Below are 15,825 nucleotides of genomic sequence, written 5' to 3'. Positions count from 1 at the left end.
CCTTCTCCTGACGCTCATGTTGACGTTGTTTCTCCTCATGTTGACGTTGTTTTTCATGATCCTCCAGCTCCCTCATTTTCATCTCCCTCTCCCATTCCAGCCGCCTCCGCTCCAGGGATGGGGAGCTCTGCCGGGAGGATCCCCTGCTGGGTGCTGGGGTCAGGGTGCCCTCGGTATTCGCTGGGCTTCCCCCAACCCCTCCCCCAGGCATAGGTAGGAAGGGTCTCGGGATGTCCTCGGCAGCAGTCTGACCCCTCCCAGCCCGGTCAGGCCCCGGGGCCCACGCTGCGTCTGCCGGGCGGCTCCCCTCAGGGACAGGGATCGGGTCATCCAAGCGATCCCTCTCCTCCAACTGGGCAATCAGTTGTTCCTTGGTGGACCTCCCGATGCGCAGCCCCCTCTGCCTGCACAGCTCCACCAGGTCACTCTTAAGGCGTTTAGCGTACATCTCCCTGCTGGCCACTCGCAGGCCGGGCAGCTTCCCACGGTTTCCAGGAAAAGCCCTTAGTGTGCCAGTCCTTCTTGAGGTCACCACCTCTTTGCCAGGGTCGAGCTGCAGACTCCTCCGCCCCTGGGACCGCTCGCTGCAATCCCCCGGGGGACCCTGTTACTGCAAAAGTCTTTCTCTCTGGTCACACATTCCCAGGGGTTAGCCGCCCCCCGAAACCGTCTCTCTCTGAATCTTCAGCACGCCTGGTCCCCGTCAATTCCCCTTCGTTTTACTGTTCCCCAGTCACTTACTGCAGGAAGCGCCGTTCACGGGGTGCAGTAGATCCCACCGCTGCCACCAGTTGTCGCGGAGTGTGGGGGGAGTCCAGGCCCTGCACCCCTCTTCCTGGGATCCACTGAGACTCTCAGCCAGCCAGTAAAACAGAAGGTTTATTGGACAACAGGAACACAGTCCACAACAGAGCTTGTGGGTACAACCAGGACCCCTCGATCACGTCCTTCTGGGGGAGCAGGGAGCTTAGACCCCAGCCCTGGGGTTCCCTGTGTTCCTCTCCCCAGCCTCCCAAACTGCCAACCAACCCCACCCAGCAGGTTCCCTGCTGCAGCCTCTGTTCACATTCCCGGGCAGAGGTGTTACCTCCCCCTCCCCCTCCTGGCTCAGGTGACAGGCTCTCAGGTCTCCCATCCCCAGGGCACATTCCCAGGTCAACACTCCCCCCTCCCTGCTGAGTCACTTCGTCACAGCCATTCTCTGTGTCCAGACCCCTGCACACACCTGCCCTCTAGGGCTCTGCAACGATCATACACCCTTATCCCACCCCCTAGATACTTAAGAACTGCATAGGGGAAACTGAGGCACCCCCACACTATTCAGAGGAACCATTAAGAACAGTCCCACTTTGTCACGTGTGGTATGGGCGTGACCACGGCTGGAATCCCGTTCTGGTGCCCACAATTCAAGGAGGACATTGATAAATTGGCGAGGGTCAGAGAAGAGACATGAGATTAGAAAACCTGCCTCATGACAGACTCAACGTGTTTAGTCTATTTAGCCTAGCAAAGAGAAGGTTAAGGGATGACTTGATCGCAGTCTAAAAGCATAAACACAGGGAACAAATATTTAATAATGGGCTCTTCAGGCTAGCAGAGGAAGTTCTAACCCCATCTAGGGGCTGGAGTTTGAAGCTAGACAAATTCAGACTGGAAATAAGGCCTAAGTGTTTAACAGTGAGAATAACTCACCATTTCCCAAGGGTGGTGGTGGATTATCCAGCACTGGCACTGTTTACGGGAATACTGGATGTTTTTCTAAGAGGTCTGCTGTAGGAATTATTTAACATAAAACTGGCCACACTGGGGCAGACCAATGATCCATCTAGCCCAGTGTCCTGTCTGCCAACAGCGGCCAATGTCGGGTGCTTCGGAGGGAATGAACAGAGCAAGGCAATTGAGTGATCCAGCCCCTATGGTCCGCTCCTAGCTTCTAGCAAACAGAGGCTAGGGACACTCCGACTATGGGGTGACATCCAGCAGGCTTTCCAGCCATACCCCTCTTGGACTTCCTGCACCTGTTTCCGGGGCTGTGTGGCTGCACCCTGCCCCTCCAGTTCGGCCCGAGCGCCAGGTGTCTGAACTCCAAGAGAATGAGGCTGCTCATGAAAGATACATCCACGTAGCTCCTGCGCTTGGAGCCCAGGATCTGCCACTGGGCATGCAGCTTGGAAACCCGGGCGTGCTGGCAGCTGGGGAGCATACCACTGCCTGAAAGAGGGGTCCCTCCGATGCCCTCGGTGATGGGTCCAGGGGCAGCTGCTGCCCTGCTTCCACCCTCTTCTTGCCCCTCTCTGAGGGCTTGGTTCTGATGCGGCCCCTGTGATGGCCCCAGCATGCTGATCTTCTAGGTTTGCACTGGGATAATCTGCTGTTTACATACACCAGGGGCTGGCGGGTGTTTGACACCTCCTGGGTAATCCCTGACAGCCCTGGCCCCCGTGCGCTCCCCTCCCCCCAGCAGACCCAAAGGCTGGCTTAGCCTGCACATAGCCTTTCCCACTGAGAGCGCCAGCAGCTGCTCGCTCTGGCTGAATGCGCCCATGGGAGGCTGGCAGGGGCTCCCGCAGCATCTGCTAGTAAAGGGATGCACCCCACCCATCCTGCCCTCTGCACGCCCACCATCCATTACAGAAAGTCCCCGTGAGCCAAGGGCAGGTCAGTGGGAGTCGCTGGCTGGCACAGGCCTGTTTCCACCCAGCTTTGATGCCAGTGTCCCCCATACTTGCCAGGGGGCTCCCCCTGTTACTGTGAGCAGCGGGCATCTGGCCTGGTGTGAGAGTCCAGCCAGGCCTTCTGCACCCACATCCTGCTACGCCCTGGGGAGATGCAGCCATGCCTGCCTAGCCCAGTCCCCGCTGTGGTCCCTCCCTGGCTCCTGCACCTGCACCCTGCTGAGCCGTGGGGAGAATCAGCCATGCCTGCCTTGCCCAGTCCCTGCTGCAATCCCTCCCTGGCTCCCAGCAGCCAGCCGCATCCCCAGCGCACGCCGGGCAGTGAGCCCCTGCTCCTCTGAAGTGCTACTTGGACCACAAGCCCCTTGTGCTGTGTCCATCGCAGCAAAGGAGAGGCTGCCCCCATGGTCAAAGCCAGCAGGCCTAGGTGGGGCAGGGCGGCCCTGCTGAGGGGCAGGGTGTGGGCACTTGTATGGGGCCAGGTGTCTGAGACTCCCACTCCTCTTGGACAGCCCAGGCTGGCCCTGAGTGCACTGCTGTAGGGAGGGAGGTGGCAGCTAACCACTCCTTCAGGGCTGCAACTGCCCTATTCTGCTTGGAACCCACCATGTCCTTTCCCCTCCAGCCCCAAGACAGAGCGGCTCTTTGCAGTGACCCTGCGGCCTCTTGCATTGCCCCTGTGCCTGGCGTCATGCTGGGACAGCACTAACAAGGGGCTCCCTCCAAAAGCTCTGCCCCCTCATTCAATGTATGAGACTCCCCAAAAATCCACCAGCCCCATAAGCTCGCCTTTCCCGAATCTGTCCGGCCACTCCCCTTCTGACACATGGCCTCTTGACGCCACATCTCCCTCCCAGGCTCCTTCCAGCACCCCTAGGTGTCTCTAGCTGTTCCTCCAGCTGCCGCGGCTGTGGGTGGGAGGTAGACCCCTTCTAGGCTAGGCGGTTAGTTGTCCTTCCTTGCAGTGACCAGGTCTCACCTGAGTGCCGGCCATCTCGCTGGCTGCTGGGGATGGAAGTTCTGGGTCTGGCAAGGCTGGGGTGGGGGCTTCTGTTGGTGCTGCAGGGCAGGGAAATGGGGCTCCCGGCTCCCTCCCAGCTCTACTTGTGCCAGGCAGGCAGTGGCATGGCAGGGGGCCTGCAGGGGCCATTGGATGGCTGACCCTAACCCGTTGCTTCTCTCCCCTTTCAGAGCCATGCTTGCCAACTCGGCCACGATGCGGATCCTCATCAAGGGGGGGAAGGTGGTGAATGACGACTGCACCCTGGAGGCCGACGTCTACATTGAGAACGGCATCATCCAGCAAGTGGGCCGGGAGCTCATGATCCCGGGAGGGGCCAAGGTGATCGACGCCACCGGGAAGCTGGTGATCCCGGGCGGCATCGACACCAGCACTCACTTCCACCAGACCTTCATGAATGCCACCTGCGTGGACGACTTCTACCATGGCACCAAGGTACCTGTGGCCCGGTGGGTTAGTGATGGTGCTGGAGAGCGATCCTGGCACATGCCCTCCTCCCTGGGCAGGTGGCGCGAGGAACCTGACCTGGTCCCCATGTGCTGCTGCTGGGGGGCGAGGGGGGGTGGTGGTGGTGTCAGGGTGAAAGTCCTTTCATTCAAGGCACCAGCTTAGCTCCGGCTCAGGTGATTTGTAGATCATTTGTAGCTCACCCTGTCCGACCCCCTGGATAACACAGCCCAGAGGGCTTCCTGACGGATCCAGAGGAGATCTGGAAAAATATCTGGGCTTGACTGAAACACTGTCAATGATGGGGAATCCACCATGGCCCTTGGGAAATTGTTCCACTGGTTAGTTCCTCTCCCTGTTAATAACTTACTCCTTATTGCCAGTCTGGATCTGTCTGGTTTCAGCTGCCAGGCCTTGGCTCGTGTTAGCCCTTCTTCTGTCAGCTGGACGAGCCGATTACTAAATGTTTGTTCCCCCTGTAGGTTCTTATAGACTATGACCAAGTCCCCCCGAACCCTTATTAGACTCCGAGCTGAATCAGTTTAGCTTATCACTACAAGGCAGGTTTTCTAATCCTTTAATCATTCTCGTGGCTCTTCTCGGACCCCTCGCCAATTTATCAACATCCTTCTTGAATGGTGAGTACCAGAGCTGGACCCAGGATCCAAGCAGTAGTCGCACCAGTGCCAAATAGAGGTAAAATAACCTCACTGCCCCTACTTCTCCATGTCGCATTAGGATTTTTGGCCACAGCGTCTTGCTGAGAGCTCGGGTTCAGCTGATTCTCTGCCCCGACCCCCAGCCTCTCGGAGTCGCTGCCGGTCAGATGGAGGCTCCTTAGACTAGCTGGGAGGAGGGAGGGCTCAGTGAAGCAGTTAGTAAGGTGGGAGCGTTGCTATGAGTAACTTCTCCTGGGGTGGGCAAAGCCCTATGGGATAGCAATTCTTACTTTGCTGGGCAGCATCCACACTTCGATGGGGTCTAAATTAGCTGTTATCGCTCAAGAAAGAGATCTTGGAGTCACTGTGGAGAGTTCTCTGAAAACATCCACTCCATATGCAGCGGCCGTCAAAAAAGCGAACAGAATGCTGGGAATCATTAAGAAAGGGATAGATAATAGGACAGAAAATATCATGTTGCCTTTATATAAAGCCAGGGATGCCCACATCTTGAATTACTGTGCACAGATGTGGTCGCTGCGTCTCAAAAAAGATATATTGGAATTGGAAAAGGTTCAGAAAAGAGCAACAAAAATGATTGGGGTCTGGAATGGCTTCCGTATGGGGAGAGATTAATAAGACTGGGACTTTTCAGCTTGGAAAAGAGATGACTAAGGGGGGATATGATTGAGGTCTGTAAAAAAAAGTGGTCTGGTAGATACGCTGGAGGGGAGGGATAGGATACAGAAGGACCTAGACAAATTGGAGGATTGGGCCAAAAGAAATCTGATGAGGTTCAATAAGGATAAGTGCAGGGTCCTGCACTTAGGACGGAAGAACCCAATGCACAGCTACAGACTAGGGACCGAATGGCTAGGCAGCAGTTCTGCGGAAAAGGACCTAGGGGTGACAGTGGATGAGAAGCTGGATATGAGTCAGCAGTGTGCCCTTGTTGCCAAGAAGGCCAATGGCATTTTGGGATGTATAAGTAGGGGCATAGCGAGCAGATCGAGGGACGTGATCGTTCCCCTCTATTCGACATTGGTGAGGCCTCATCTGGAGTACTGTGTCCAGTTTTGGGTCCCACACTTCAAGAAGGATGTGGATAAATTGGAGAGAGTCCAGCGAAGGGCAACAAAAATGATTAGGGGTCTGGAACACATGAGTTATGAGGAGAGGCTGAGGGAGCTGGGATTGTTTAGCCTGCAGAAGAGAAGAATGAGGGGGGATTTGATAGCTGCTTTCAACTACCTGAAAGGGGGTTCCAAAGAGGATGGCTCTAGACTGTTCTCAATGGTAGCAGATGACAGAACGAGGAGTAATGGTCTCAAGTTGCAGTGGGGGAGGTTTAGATTGGATATTAGGAAAAACTTTTTCACTAAGAGGGTGGTGAAACACTGGAATGCGTTACCTAGGGAGGTGGTAGAATCTCCTTCCTTAGAGGTTTTTAAGGTCAGGCTTGACAAAGCCCTGGCTGGGATGATTTAACTGGGAATTGGTCCTGCTTCGAGCAGGGGGTTGGACTAGATGACCTTCTGGGGTCCCTTCCAACCCTTATATTCTATGATTCTATGATTCTTCTATGATTCTATAAAATCATGACTGGTGTGGAGAAAGTAGATAAGGAAGTGTTGTTTACTACTTCTCATAACCCAAGAACAAGGGGTCACCCAATGAAATTAATAGGCAGCAGTTTGAAAACAAACAGAAAGCAGTATTTCTTCACACAAATCACAGTCAATCCGTGGAATTCCTTGCCAGGGGATGTTGTGAAGGTCAGGACCATAACTCGGTTCAAAAAAGAACTGGATAAGTTCATGGAGGATAGGTCCATCAATGGCTGTTAGCCAGGATGGGCAGGGATGGTATCCCTAGCCTCTGTTTGCGAGAAGCTGGGAACGAGTGACGGGATGGATCACTTGTTGATTCCCTGTTCTGTTCATTCCCTCTGGGGCACCTGGCATTGGCCACTGTCGGAAGACAGGACACTGGGTTAGATGGACCTTTGGTCTGACCCAGTAGGGCTGTTCTTATGTTCTTACCTTGAGGTGTGCCTATGTGCTCGGCATAGGGCTCTGTGCAGCTGCTCGCTCTGTCCCCATCCTGGATAATCACTAGCCCGACCCAGTTCTGTGTGTGTGATTACCCACACTCTGCAAAGAGCAGCCATAGTGCCACTGTACCTGGCTCTAAATGAAACCCTGCATCCCTGCCGGGGGAGTGTCTGGGGGCAGTGATGGGCTCCTCTGAGCCTGCGCCCTCCAGACCCATCTGTACCAATGGGTGGAGCTTGCGCTTGCTGCGTGGAAGCCTGCAGTCTGGTTTGCTGTGGGGTCCCTTTTGGCCACACCGGGGAAGGTCCAGGCTGCTGGGCCTGAGCACTAGGCTCCCCTGCCCTGCTTTCCCGGGCCTGCCTCCTCATGTGTGCTTGGGGGTGGCAGCTGCTCCTCAGCCCTGCAGGCATTTGCTCCAGTGGCCTGTTCCTACCCCCAGCCGGGAGGTGAGAGCAAGTGGCTTGGTGGCCAGGCTCAAGTGGCTTGGTGGCCAGGCTTCCTTCCCGAGTTCCGCCCCGGCAGGGGGGAGCAGAGCCGGTCTGACAGGGCTGACTGCAAAGAGCTGTCCGGGCATTGGCGCTGACTCCGTGGGTGCTCTGGGGCTGGAGCACCCACAGGGAAAAAATGGTGGGTGCTGAGCACCCACCATCAGCCCCCTATCAGCTCTCCCCTCCCCCCGAGTGCCTCTTGCCTGCCTGCTTGCGAGCCCCCCAATCAGCACCTCCCCCTCCCTCCCCGCAGCGCCCACCCGCCGTGACAGGGTGTGCAGGAGGTGCTGAGGTGGGAGGAGTGAGAGCACGGTGGGGCCAGGAAGAGGCGGGGTGGGGGCGAGGCCTGGAGCACCCCTTGGCACATTGTAAAGTCGGCGCCTGTGTGTTCTGGGCCCAGGACCCCTGCAGTCGCATTGTGACCTCGTCAAGCACCTTGTACCAAAGCGCGACGCTGCGGGAGAATCGCGTCTCTTGCGCTGGCCCCGAGTGGACGCGCCATGCTATGGGGATGTGCCATGGCCACTCCAGCCCCCCGCTTTTCCTCGCTCTTGTGCGGGGAGGGGGAGGGAGCATGCCCGAGTGGGTGCCTGCCCGTGGCGCTGTATTATGGCATCTGGCTTAAAGCTGCATTTGACTAGAGCATGGGAATTGGGGGCCTGCACTGCTCGGCACCATGGATCCCCCCGTCCTCAGCTCAGCGCACGGCTCAGCCCAAGGGACATGTCACGCTCTGGACTAGGGAAGGGGGCACACGTTATTCTCGCCAAGTCACAGGGGCAAGGAAGGAGCAGGCTCTGAAGATGGGACTTAGCAGTTCCTGGACAGCTGTATAAGAACATACGAACGGCCAGGCTGGGTCAGACCAAAGGTCCATCTAGCCCAGTGTCCTGTCTTCCCACAGTGGCTATAAGAAGGGGCCATAGAGCTACCAACAGCCCCTGGCAATGCTGCCAATTCCTGTGCCCGTTGTGGGCACAAGTGGCCCCTTCTCGAGCTAACGACTATAGAAACGCAGCGGTGGGTGGGGTGTCCTGGAACCAACTGTGAGGAATCCTTGGAGTCCACAGGGAGCTTCTCCGGGCTGGCCCCAGCTGCGTCCTCTGCAGGAATGTGGGCCCAGGCCCTTGGGAACCCGCAGGGCAAGGGCTGCGTAAGAAGCCCAAAGCTGCCACTCCGCGCTTCTATCTGGCCATCCCAGAGCTCCTCCTGCCCCGTGACAGTGATGGGGGCTCCTCCATCCTCTGGGACAGGCTGGCTGGTGGCCAGGAGGGGCATGTGTGGTTGGCCCCTGAAATGGCCGCTGTGTCATCTGTGCTTCAGCTGAGCCGCGGGTATCCTCAATTGCCCCTGGGCGGGGTGCGTGTTGGTGGACTGCAGACTGCCCTGGCTGGTATTCCTGGCGCCAAGCCACTGCATTGCAGGCCTCGCAGCTGGAACGCACAGCGACAGTTCATTAGTCACCAGAGCAGCTCCGCTGACCTTTGCAGCACGTCTGAGCACCCCAGGAGCTGCTGTCTCCTGCTGTCGCTCCTTGGGATCCCACGCCGGCTGCTGTCTGAAGGAGGTGGGGTGTCTGTGTCCATGCTCAATGTGCCTGCAGCCAGCGTGTGTGTCCTTGGGAGAGGTGTCACCTAAGTTCCCTCTAAGCTGTGTGGCCGTGCAGCAGCCTATTAAGCGCCGCGCAGGCTGCGGTGGGGAGAAATGCCCCGCTCCTGGCCCCAACCCAGCCCTGACCTGCTGCAGCCGGGGGGAGAGGCACCTCTCCCCCGCCCCAGCCCAGGTGCTGCTGCAGGGGGAGAGAGTTGGGGGTAGGCTTCTCCCACAATAGCCCCGGGGCAGCCTGCACCCCCCTGCACCCCAACCCTCTGCCCCAGCCCTGAGCCCCTCCCACACTCCAAACCTCTTGGCCCCACCCCTGCCACATGAAGTTTGTTCTGTGCACCAATTTGGATGTGATGTGTCATGCATCACCTCCATATTGGTGCACAGAACAAAATTCATTGCGCACATGGGTGGGAAAAATGAGGGACGCTGGGTGTCATAATGGGGAGTGCAGCTCGGGACAGTTGGCATGTCTCGCGAGTCGTGGCTCATGCCATGTGCGATGCAGCGCAGACTTGGGAATTTCTGAACTCCGAGCCTCTGTGTATGCTGGATCTTGTTGTGTCACCTCCCAGGCCCCTTGATCTGTCACAGCCCCAGTGAGCTTCCTCCATTCCAGTATGTAATGGCCTGGGTGAGCCCGGCAGTGCCCCTGGGAGAGTGCCCCTGAGCTGGAAATCTGCCACAGGCAGCCTGGTGCGTAGCAGCCAGACCGCAGGGAGTGGAGTTTCCCGAGTGGAACTGCAGAGCAGTGCTGGGCTTCTCTGCTGCATGACCCCGCCTGTGAGGCTCTTTGCCGTGTCTGATTCTCTGGTGCTGTGGTGGTGAGGGCCCCCTGGCAGGGGAGATGGCTGTGCCCAGTGCTGTCTGTGTTGGTCCAGGCGCGGTATTCCCATTGGGATCTGCCGTCCCTGGGGCTCATGGTGGCTAACCGGCTGAATTCCTTTAATGGAATCTTGCCGCCTGCCTCCGCCGTGTGTGCAGTCTGTAACTCGCACCCTCCACCACCAGTGCTCCGAGGGCGCCTCCTGTGGGCGGGAGCTGAAGGTGGAATGGGGGGGTGTCTTTGCGCCATGGACCATCTGGGCAGGGCCTGGCTGCCTGACTCGTCAGGGCAGCAGCGCTGGCTCCTTGGCCTGGTGTAACTGAAACGCCCAGTTAGTTCTGCAGACACAGGAAGCTGTTCTCAGCGGATTAGCCTCTCCCGTAGCGGGACCTAGAAATCCTCCTTTTGCTGGCTGTGCATGGACTCGGCTCGGAAGGCAGGAGGACAGCCACGGTGCTGGGGCCACTCCCTGCGTGGGCTTCCTGGGCCTGCCTCTGGACATCTCCCCCAGCACCCCCCAGCCCCGCTCCCCGGTGGGAAGGCAGTGCCCCGAGCAGCCCATGGTGGGAAGGGCAGGTCTGGATGTGCCCTGGGAACGGTGGCTGTGCTGTTTCCAGGCTCCCTGCCTGCTGGTCTCCAGGGGGTTGGCTCCAAGCCGGTGACTAGGACTCATTGGAAGGGTCCTGCCACTGTTGGACACTGGCCTGCCACCTCGCAGGGACACTGTGGGCAAACCGTGCAGTATCAGAACCCAGCGAGCTCCGGGGAAGCCATCACGCTGGCCCTGCCCCTCCCTCTGCTGTGCCGCCTGCCTGTTCTCCTGGCTGGCATGGCGAGCTGGGAGTTCTGCCCTTGGCTGGCAGCCACTGGGCCCGTGGGAGCTCAGCAGCAGCAGTAGGAGAGACGTGCCTGACGTCTCTGCAGCCGGGCAGCGGGGCTGGAGGGGCAGTGTGTCTGCAGAGTCAGGCTGTCTCTGGGCTGGGGTCCCAGCTGCTCCCCAACAGGTCCAGCCGGGAGGGCTCCAGTTCTGCGGCTCACCCTACAGGTTCATAACAGCTCAGCACTGCGAACGGAAGAGGTCTGCGTGGCTCCCTGGAGCCCTCCAGCTGTGTGGCTAGTCTCTCTCCCCGCAGCTGAAGGGTGCCGGCTGCTCTCCTGTTGCAGGGCGGCTGATTTATTTGACATGCACAGCTGTCTTGCTGCCTCCGCGCTGCGATAACCTTGGCTTGGCTCTGGCTGCAGCTGGAATTGGAAAATTGGTGGGCACTGGGAAGGAGCTCGGTTGTTGGGCTCTGCCTCCCCAGCCCTGCGCACGCTGGTGGGGAGCACGAAGGTAGAGCTGCCCAGTCTGCTGTACTGCTCCGGCCCAAGGCCTCCCTCGCAGCCAGGACCACAGCCCCGGAGTGGGCGGGAGCTGGAGTTCACCCCTCGATTTTGGGCATTTCCAGGATACTAGGCAGGGGAAACTGCTTTCTGGTTTGTAGGATGTCTCCATCCAGGCACCTTGGGGACCTCTGCAGGTAGTAACAGTGCCACAGTCTCACCAGCCTTGCCTCCTCCCTCGGAGGTAGCTAAAGAATATTACCCCCCCCACGATGCAGCCATCTCTGGGGATGTGTAACATCCACACCCCACAAGCACCGAGAAGGGGAAATGAAGACTCTCCTATCCCAGTGGGGTCAAATGCCCAGCCACGGGCCCAGTCTGGCCTAGCTAAGGTACCCTGCCTCTCCCTGTCTGTTAGATTACGTGTTACCTGCACCCACCCCACAGCAGAATTCAGGCTTTAATTCCAGAGCCGTGGGCTGCGAAGGAGCCCGGGCCCGTTGTAGTAAGAGGAGGCCCTGAAACATAAACTCTTGTATCAGAGGCCCAGTCTGAAGCCTGAACCAAAGTACTTCCAGGCAGTGTTCAGCAAAGCTGGGCTGTAAGCCAGAGGCAGGTCCCACTCACAGAAGTTGGCAAGAAAAGGTTATTAGAAGCACGTGCGCATGCAGATAAGGGCTAATGAGAGGAACTTGCGCCACGACGGCATCCGAACACAGACATAACGAGGAACTGGCAAAAGGACAACGTGATGGAGAGATTCGTTTGAACTATGATGAGTAATCTGTCCTGCAATGGTATAAAAGTAGGTCTGGGGGCGCACATCTTTGTCCAGCCTAGGGGGCAGTGGAGAGTCCCGCCCCTGACCGAGCTGTGTCCATTGCCAGGGAGAACAAATTCGTAGTATGTCCGGTAGAGTCTATAGGGAACTATCATTGTGCTTCGTTTGACAATAAACCTGGCTCGGGTTCCTTTGTACCTTACTAAAGTCTGTGGTTTTTGGCGGTTCTCTCGGGGTCTGCTGTGTCAGCGATCTGCGCAGAGCCGGGGCAGCACACACACAAAACACGCATGCAGCCGACTGTTATCATCATCGAACAAAAGCAAAGCACCACACCAGTAGCTACCCACGCCACCAGCTGGGATGGTTAATGACGTGTAACATCTGCCTGGAGCCTGCGGCAGCCCCATGTGAACTGCCCCCTTCATCTCAAGAAGGCACTGACTCCAAAGCCTCAGCATGGTACTTCTGGGTGGCACTTGTCAGGTCCGTAAGCACCCAGTTGTGCTGGCTCGCCTGGTGACTGCGTGTGTGAAGGGCAGGAGTGGGCCTGGCCCCAGCTCTTCTCCCCTCGCAGGGCTGCTGAATGAATCGCCAGTGCTCTCCACCCGCGGCCGCGGAGCCATCTCTGCCTGGCTGGGGCTGCGGTGGCTCCTGGCGAGGAGGGTTGGGCTCAGCAGGGCTCCATGCAGGCTCCTCCAGCTGGGGCTGCCTGGTGGGTCTCCCTCAGGGAGCAGCAGTGGGTGCAGGAAGGGGTGGGGAGCTGTTGAGGAGGGAGGCGGTGGGGCTGGTGCAGTATCTGCCCTCTTTGCAGAGCTGGTGCTGGGGGGGAGGAGGTGGGGCTCTGCCGGGCCTGGGGCCGGAGCTGCTAGCCCCTTGCTCGCTCGGCTAGTGCCAGCATGCACTTGGTGTCCCCGGAAGGGGTGGGGCAGGAGCTGGTGCAGCCTGGTTAGCCGGGCAGCATCTGCCACCTCCTGCCCCGCTCGGCTCTGAGGCCCTTCCCGAGAGCATCCTGTTGTCCCAGACCCGGCTCCAGGCAGCCGGTGCTGGGGGCCGCAGAGCCCAGTGCCCAAGTGCCAGCACCCCCTGTGATGGACCTGCTGCTGCCCGCTCAACCTGTACCCAGGAACTAAGCGCCTCTGGCAGCAAAGCAGGGGCTGCAGCCGCGGGGGGCTGGGCACAGGGAGCCCCTGGTGGTTCTGCTGCCCAGGGAGCTGCAGACGCAGCCTGGAACACAACACACACCCCCGCCCCCCGGGTGCGGGGGGGAGGGCCCCAGTGTGCCCTCGGCTCCCCTTCTTCTGCTCTCGCTTGCACGGGCTGCTCCCGTCTGCCTGCGGTGGGCGGCTGGCTCCCGCCTCCCAGCTTCATTCAGCTGGCAGCTCGGAGCTCAGCAGAACCGACCCTGGGGGCTGCCCTGTTTGTGACCCGGGCTCTGGTTCCATGGAGGGGGCTGGGGCTGGCCTTACTGTGCAGCCTGCCTGGGCCGCAGGGACCTGGTGGCTGGTGCGTAATGGAAAGGAGGGGCTGCAGCCCGAGTCACTCTCACACCCTGCCCTCTGCTGATGCCCCCTGGCTAGTCTAGCCTCGGCTGGCCCTGCACCCCTGCTCACAGCCTGGTGTCCCTCGCACCCAGCTCTGCTGCTGCCCCTTGAGCCGAGGGCAGTGCCACTGGAAGCGTGGGCTGCTGACGAGTGGGGTAACCGCTCGCTCGCCCAGGCCCTGCTGCTGTTATTGCTGAACCCGGCTCCAGGGGGAAAGGCTCCGTAGGGGGTTGCCTAGCCTGGCGCCCACCTAGTGCGCCCTGCAGGTGGGCAGAGGTGGGGGCCAGAGGCCCTGCCCCTCCCTGCACTGGGACTGCTGCGCCCGCCATTTGTGCAGAGCAAAGCTCCCTCTTTGGCCGGCTGCTGGGTGGTGTGTCATGCCTGCAGCATTACTGGGGCCGACCCACCGCTGGCTTGGCTCTGTTCCTCCTCGGCCGTCCTGCCGCCCATCTCCCCGTGGGGCGCTCCCCCGGCTTGCTGGGCAGCTGAAGGCAGGCAGCTGCCTCGAGCCCTTGGAGGCTGGAGCAACAAAGAGCTCCCAGGCTCTCCTGGGGCGGCTGCCACCCGGCTACACACCCCTCCCTGCCCCGGCTCCGGCGGGGAGCTCGGGCCTGGAGCGCCGGGGTGCGTCCTCTCCTGCTGTGTGAGCAGAGCGGGGACAGGGGCTGGCTCAGTACCGCTGCTGGGTGGGGCAGGATGGAGGATTCGGGCACCTTGGACCCCTTCTCAGGGTTTGCGCCCATCCCCTGCACCCGCCGTGCCTGCTACCCTTTGTGCTGGCCAGGCTGCTGCTGGGGGAGGGACCCAGAGAAGGGGTCCCCTCGGATCAGCCGGGGCCTCCGCCTGCTGCCGTCTGTCTGCACCCGCCCCTTGGAGGAGCCCAGCCTGTTGCCATAGTAACCGTGCATCTGGGGCCCGGCTGCTTTGTGCTCAACACAATGAGTGTAAGTCGCAGGCTCCGCTCTGCAGACCCAGCAGCTGGCCTGGGCTGTGTCTGCCCCAGAGCAGGGAGCCTGCCCTCTGCCGGGTGCGGGTGGGCAGCACTAGTGCTATGACACGTAGCCATTAGCCCCTGTGCAGCTGCTCGCTGGGATCTCCCAGCTCAGCCCCCGGCCCCTTTCCCCAGGCCCCAGCCCTGCGGCTTGTGCTCTGCTCAGGCCGGGGGGCGGGTCCAGGCTCATGGGAACTGGCTTTCAGGTGCAGGCAATTCATGCAGGGCTGGTGGGAGTCCTGCCAAGACGCCCGCAGCCCCAGCTGCAATGACCTGCGCCCGGCTTAGTGGCCTGTAGTGTTCATGTCCTGTCCTAAAGGGGCCTGTGCGCAGGGCCTGCCTTTGCCTGCAGCCCTAATGCAGGTCCAGGCCTGCCCCCCCATGCTGTGCTGCTGTCTCTCAAGCCTGATCCATAACCCCCTGTTCTTCCAGCCCTGCCAGTGCCCCTCTGCCCTGAGCAGCACCCCCTGCGCTTGCAGAGCTGAGGCAGCCAGGGGCTAGCTGGGCAGGGGCGGGGGCAGCAGGCCCCACCCCCTAGAGCAAGGGTGGGCAAACTATGGGCCGCATCTAGCCTGCCAGCCATTTTAATCTGGCCCCCAAGCTCCTGCTGGGGAGTAGGGTCTGGGGATTGCTTTGCTCCAGCCAGGGAGAAGGATTGGGGGCTGCTCCATGTGGCTCCCAGAAGCAGCAGCATGTCCCCCCCTGCTCCTACACATAAGGGCAGCCTGGGGCCTCCGCTCCACACGCTGCCCCCTGCCCCAAGCGCTGCCCCCACAGATCCCATTGGCCAGGAACTGCAGCCAATGGGAGCTGCAGGGGTGGCAGATGGGGCAGCACGTAGCAGAGCCCCCTGCCTGCCCCTATGCATAGGAGCCGGAGAAGGGACAAGCTGCTGCTTACGGGAGCTGCTTGAGGTAAGCGCTGCCCAGAGCCTGCACCCCTGAGCCACCTGCCCATGCCCCTGCCCCAGCCCTGCTCCCCCTCTGCCCTCCAAACCCCTCACTCCCAGCCTGGAGCACCCTCCTGCACCCCAAACCTCTCATCCCCAGCCGGCGCCCTCACCGCCCTTCCTGCCCTAGCCCGGAGCCCCCTCCTGGACCCTAAGCTCCTTGTTTGTGGCCCCACCCCAGAGTTTGCACCCCAACCCCAATTTCTTGAGCGTTCATGTCCCGCCGTGCAATTTCCATACCCAGATCTGGCCCTAGGGTCAAAAAGTTTGCCCAGCCCTGCCCTAGTGCCTGTGAGGGGTGGGGGACGTCGGGTTCATCCTCGGTAGCACTTCTGACGTGGCTCAGGTGCAGGGAACCTGTCCCCCACCCCCAATGGGTGGGCAGAGCCGAGCTCCCCTTAGCCTGGGACCAGCCCCCGCCGGGGCCGTGCTGAGCTAAAATAAGCACACTGAGCTGTT

The 15,825-nt window shown here is 59.9% G+C and overlaps 1 protein-coding gene across 2 annotated transcripts in view; it reads left to right on the top strand.

The window, feature by feature from the left end:
* Positions 1 to 15,825, top strand: part of DPYSL5 (dihydropyrimidinase like 5) — a 111,477-nt gene that overhangs the window by 34,459 nt on the left and 61,193 nt on the right. For both annotated transcript variants that reach the window (XM_048846108.2, XM_048846106.2), the window contains exon 2: positions 3,867 to 4,131. In XM_048846108.2, the coding sequence (XP_048702065.1) occupies positions 3,871 to 4,131 (261 nt within the window). In that variant the 5' untranslated portion in view covers positions 3,867 to 3,870. The remainder of the gene's footprint in view (positions 1 to 3,866; positions 4,132 to 15,825) is intronic.

This window comes from Caretta caretta, chromosome 3 (genome assembly GCF_965140235.1).
Source record: "Caretta caretta isolate rCarCar2 chromosome 3, rCarCar1.hap1, whole genome shotgun sequence".
NCBI classification, from domain to species: domain Eukaryota; kingdom Metazoa; phylum Chordata; order Testudines; family Cheloniidae; genus Caretta; species Caretta caretta.
This window is presented reverse-complemented; position numbering and strand designations above follow the sequence as displayed.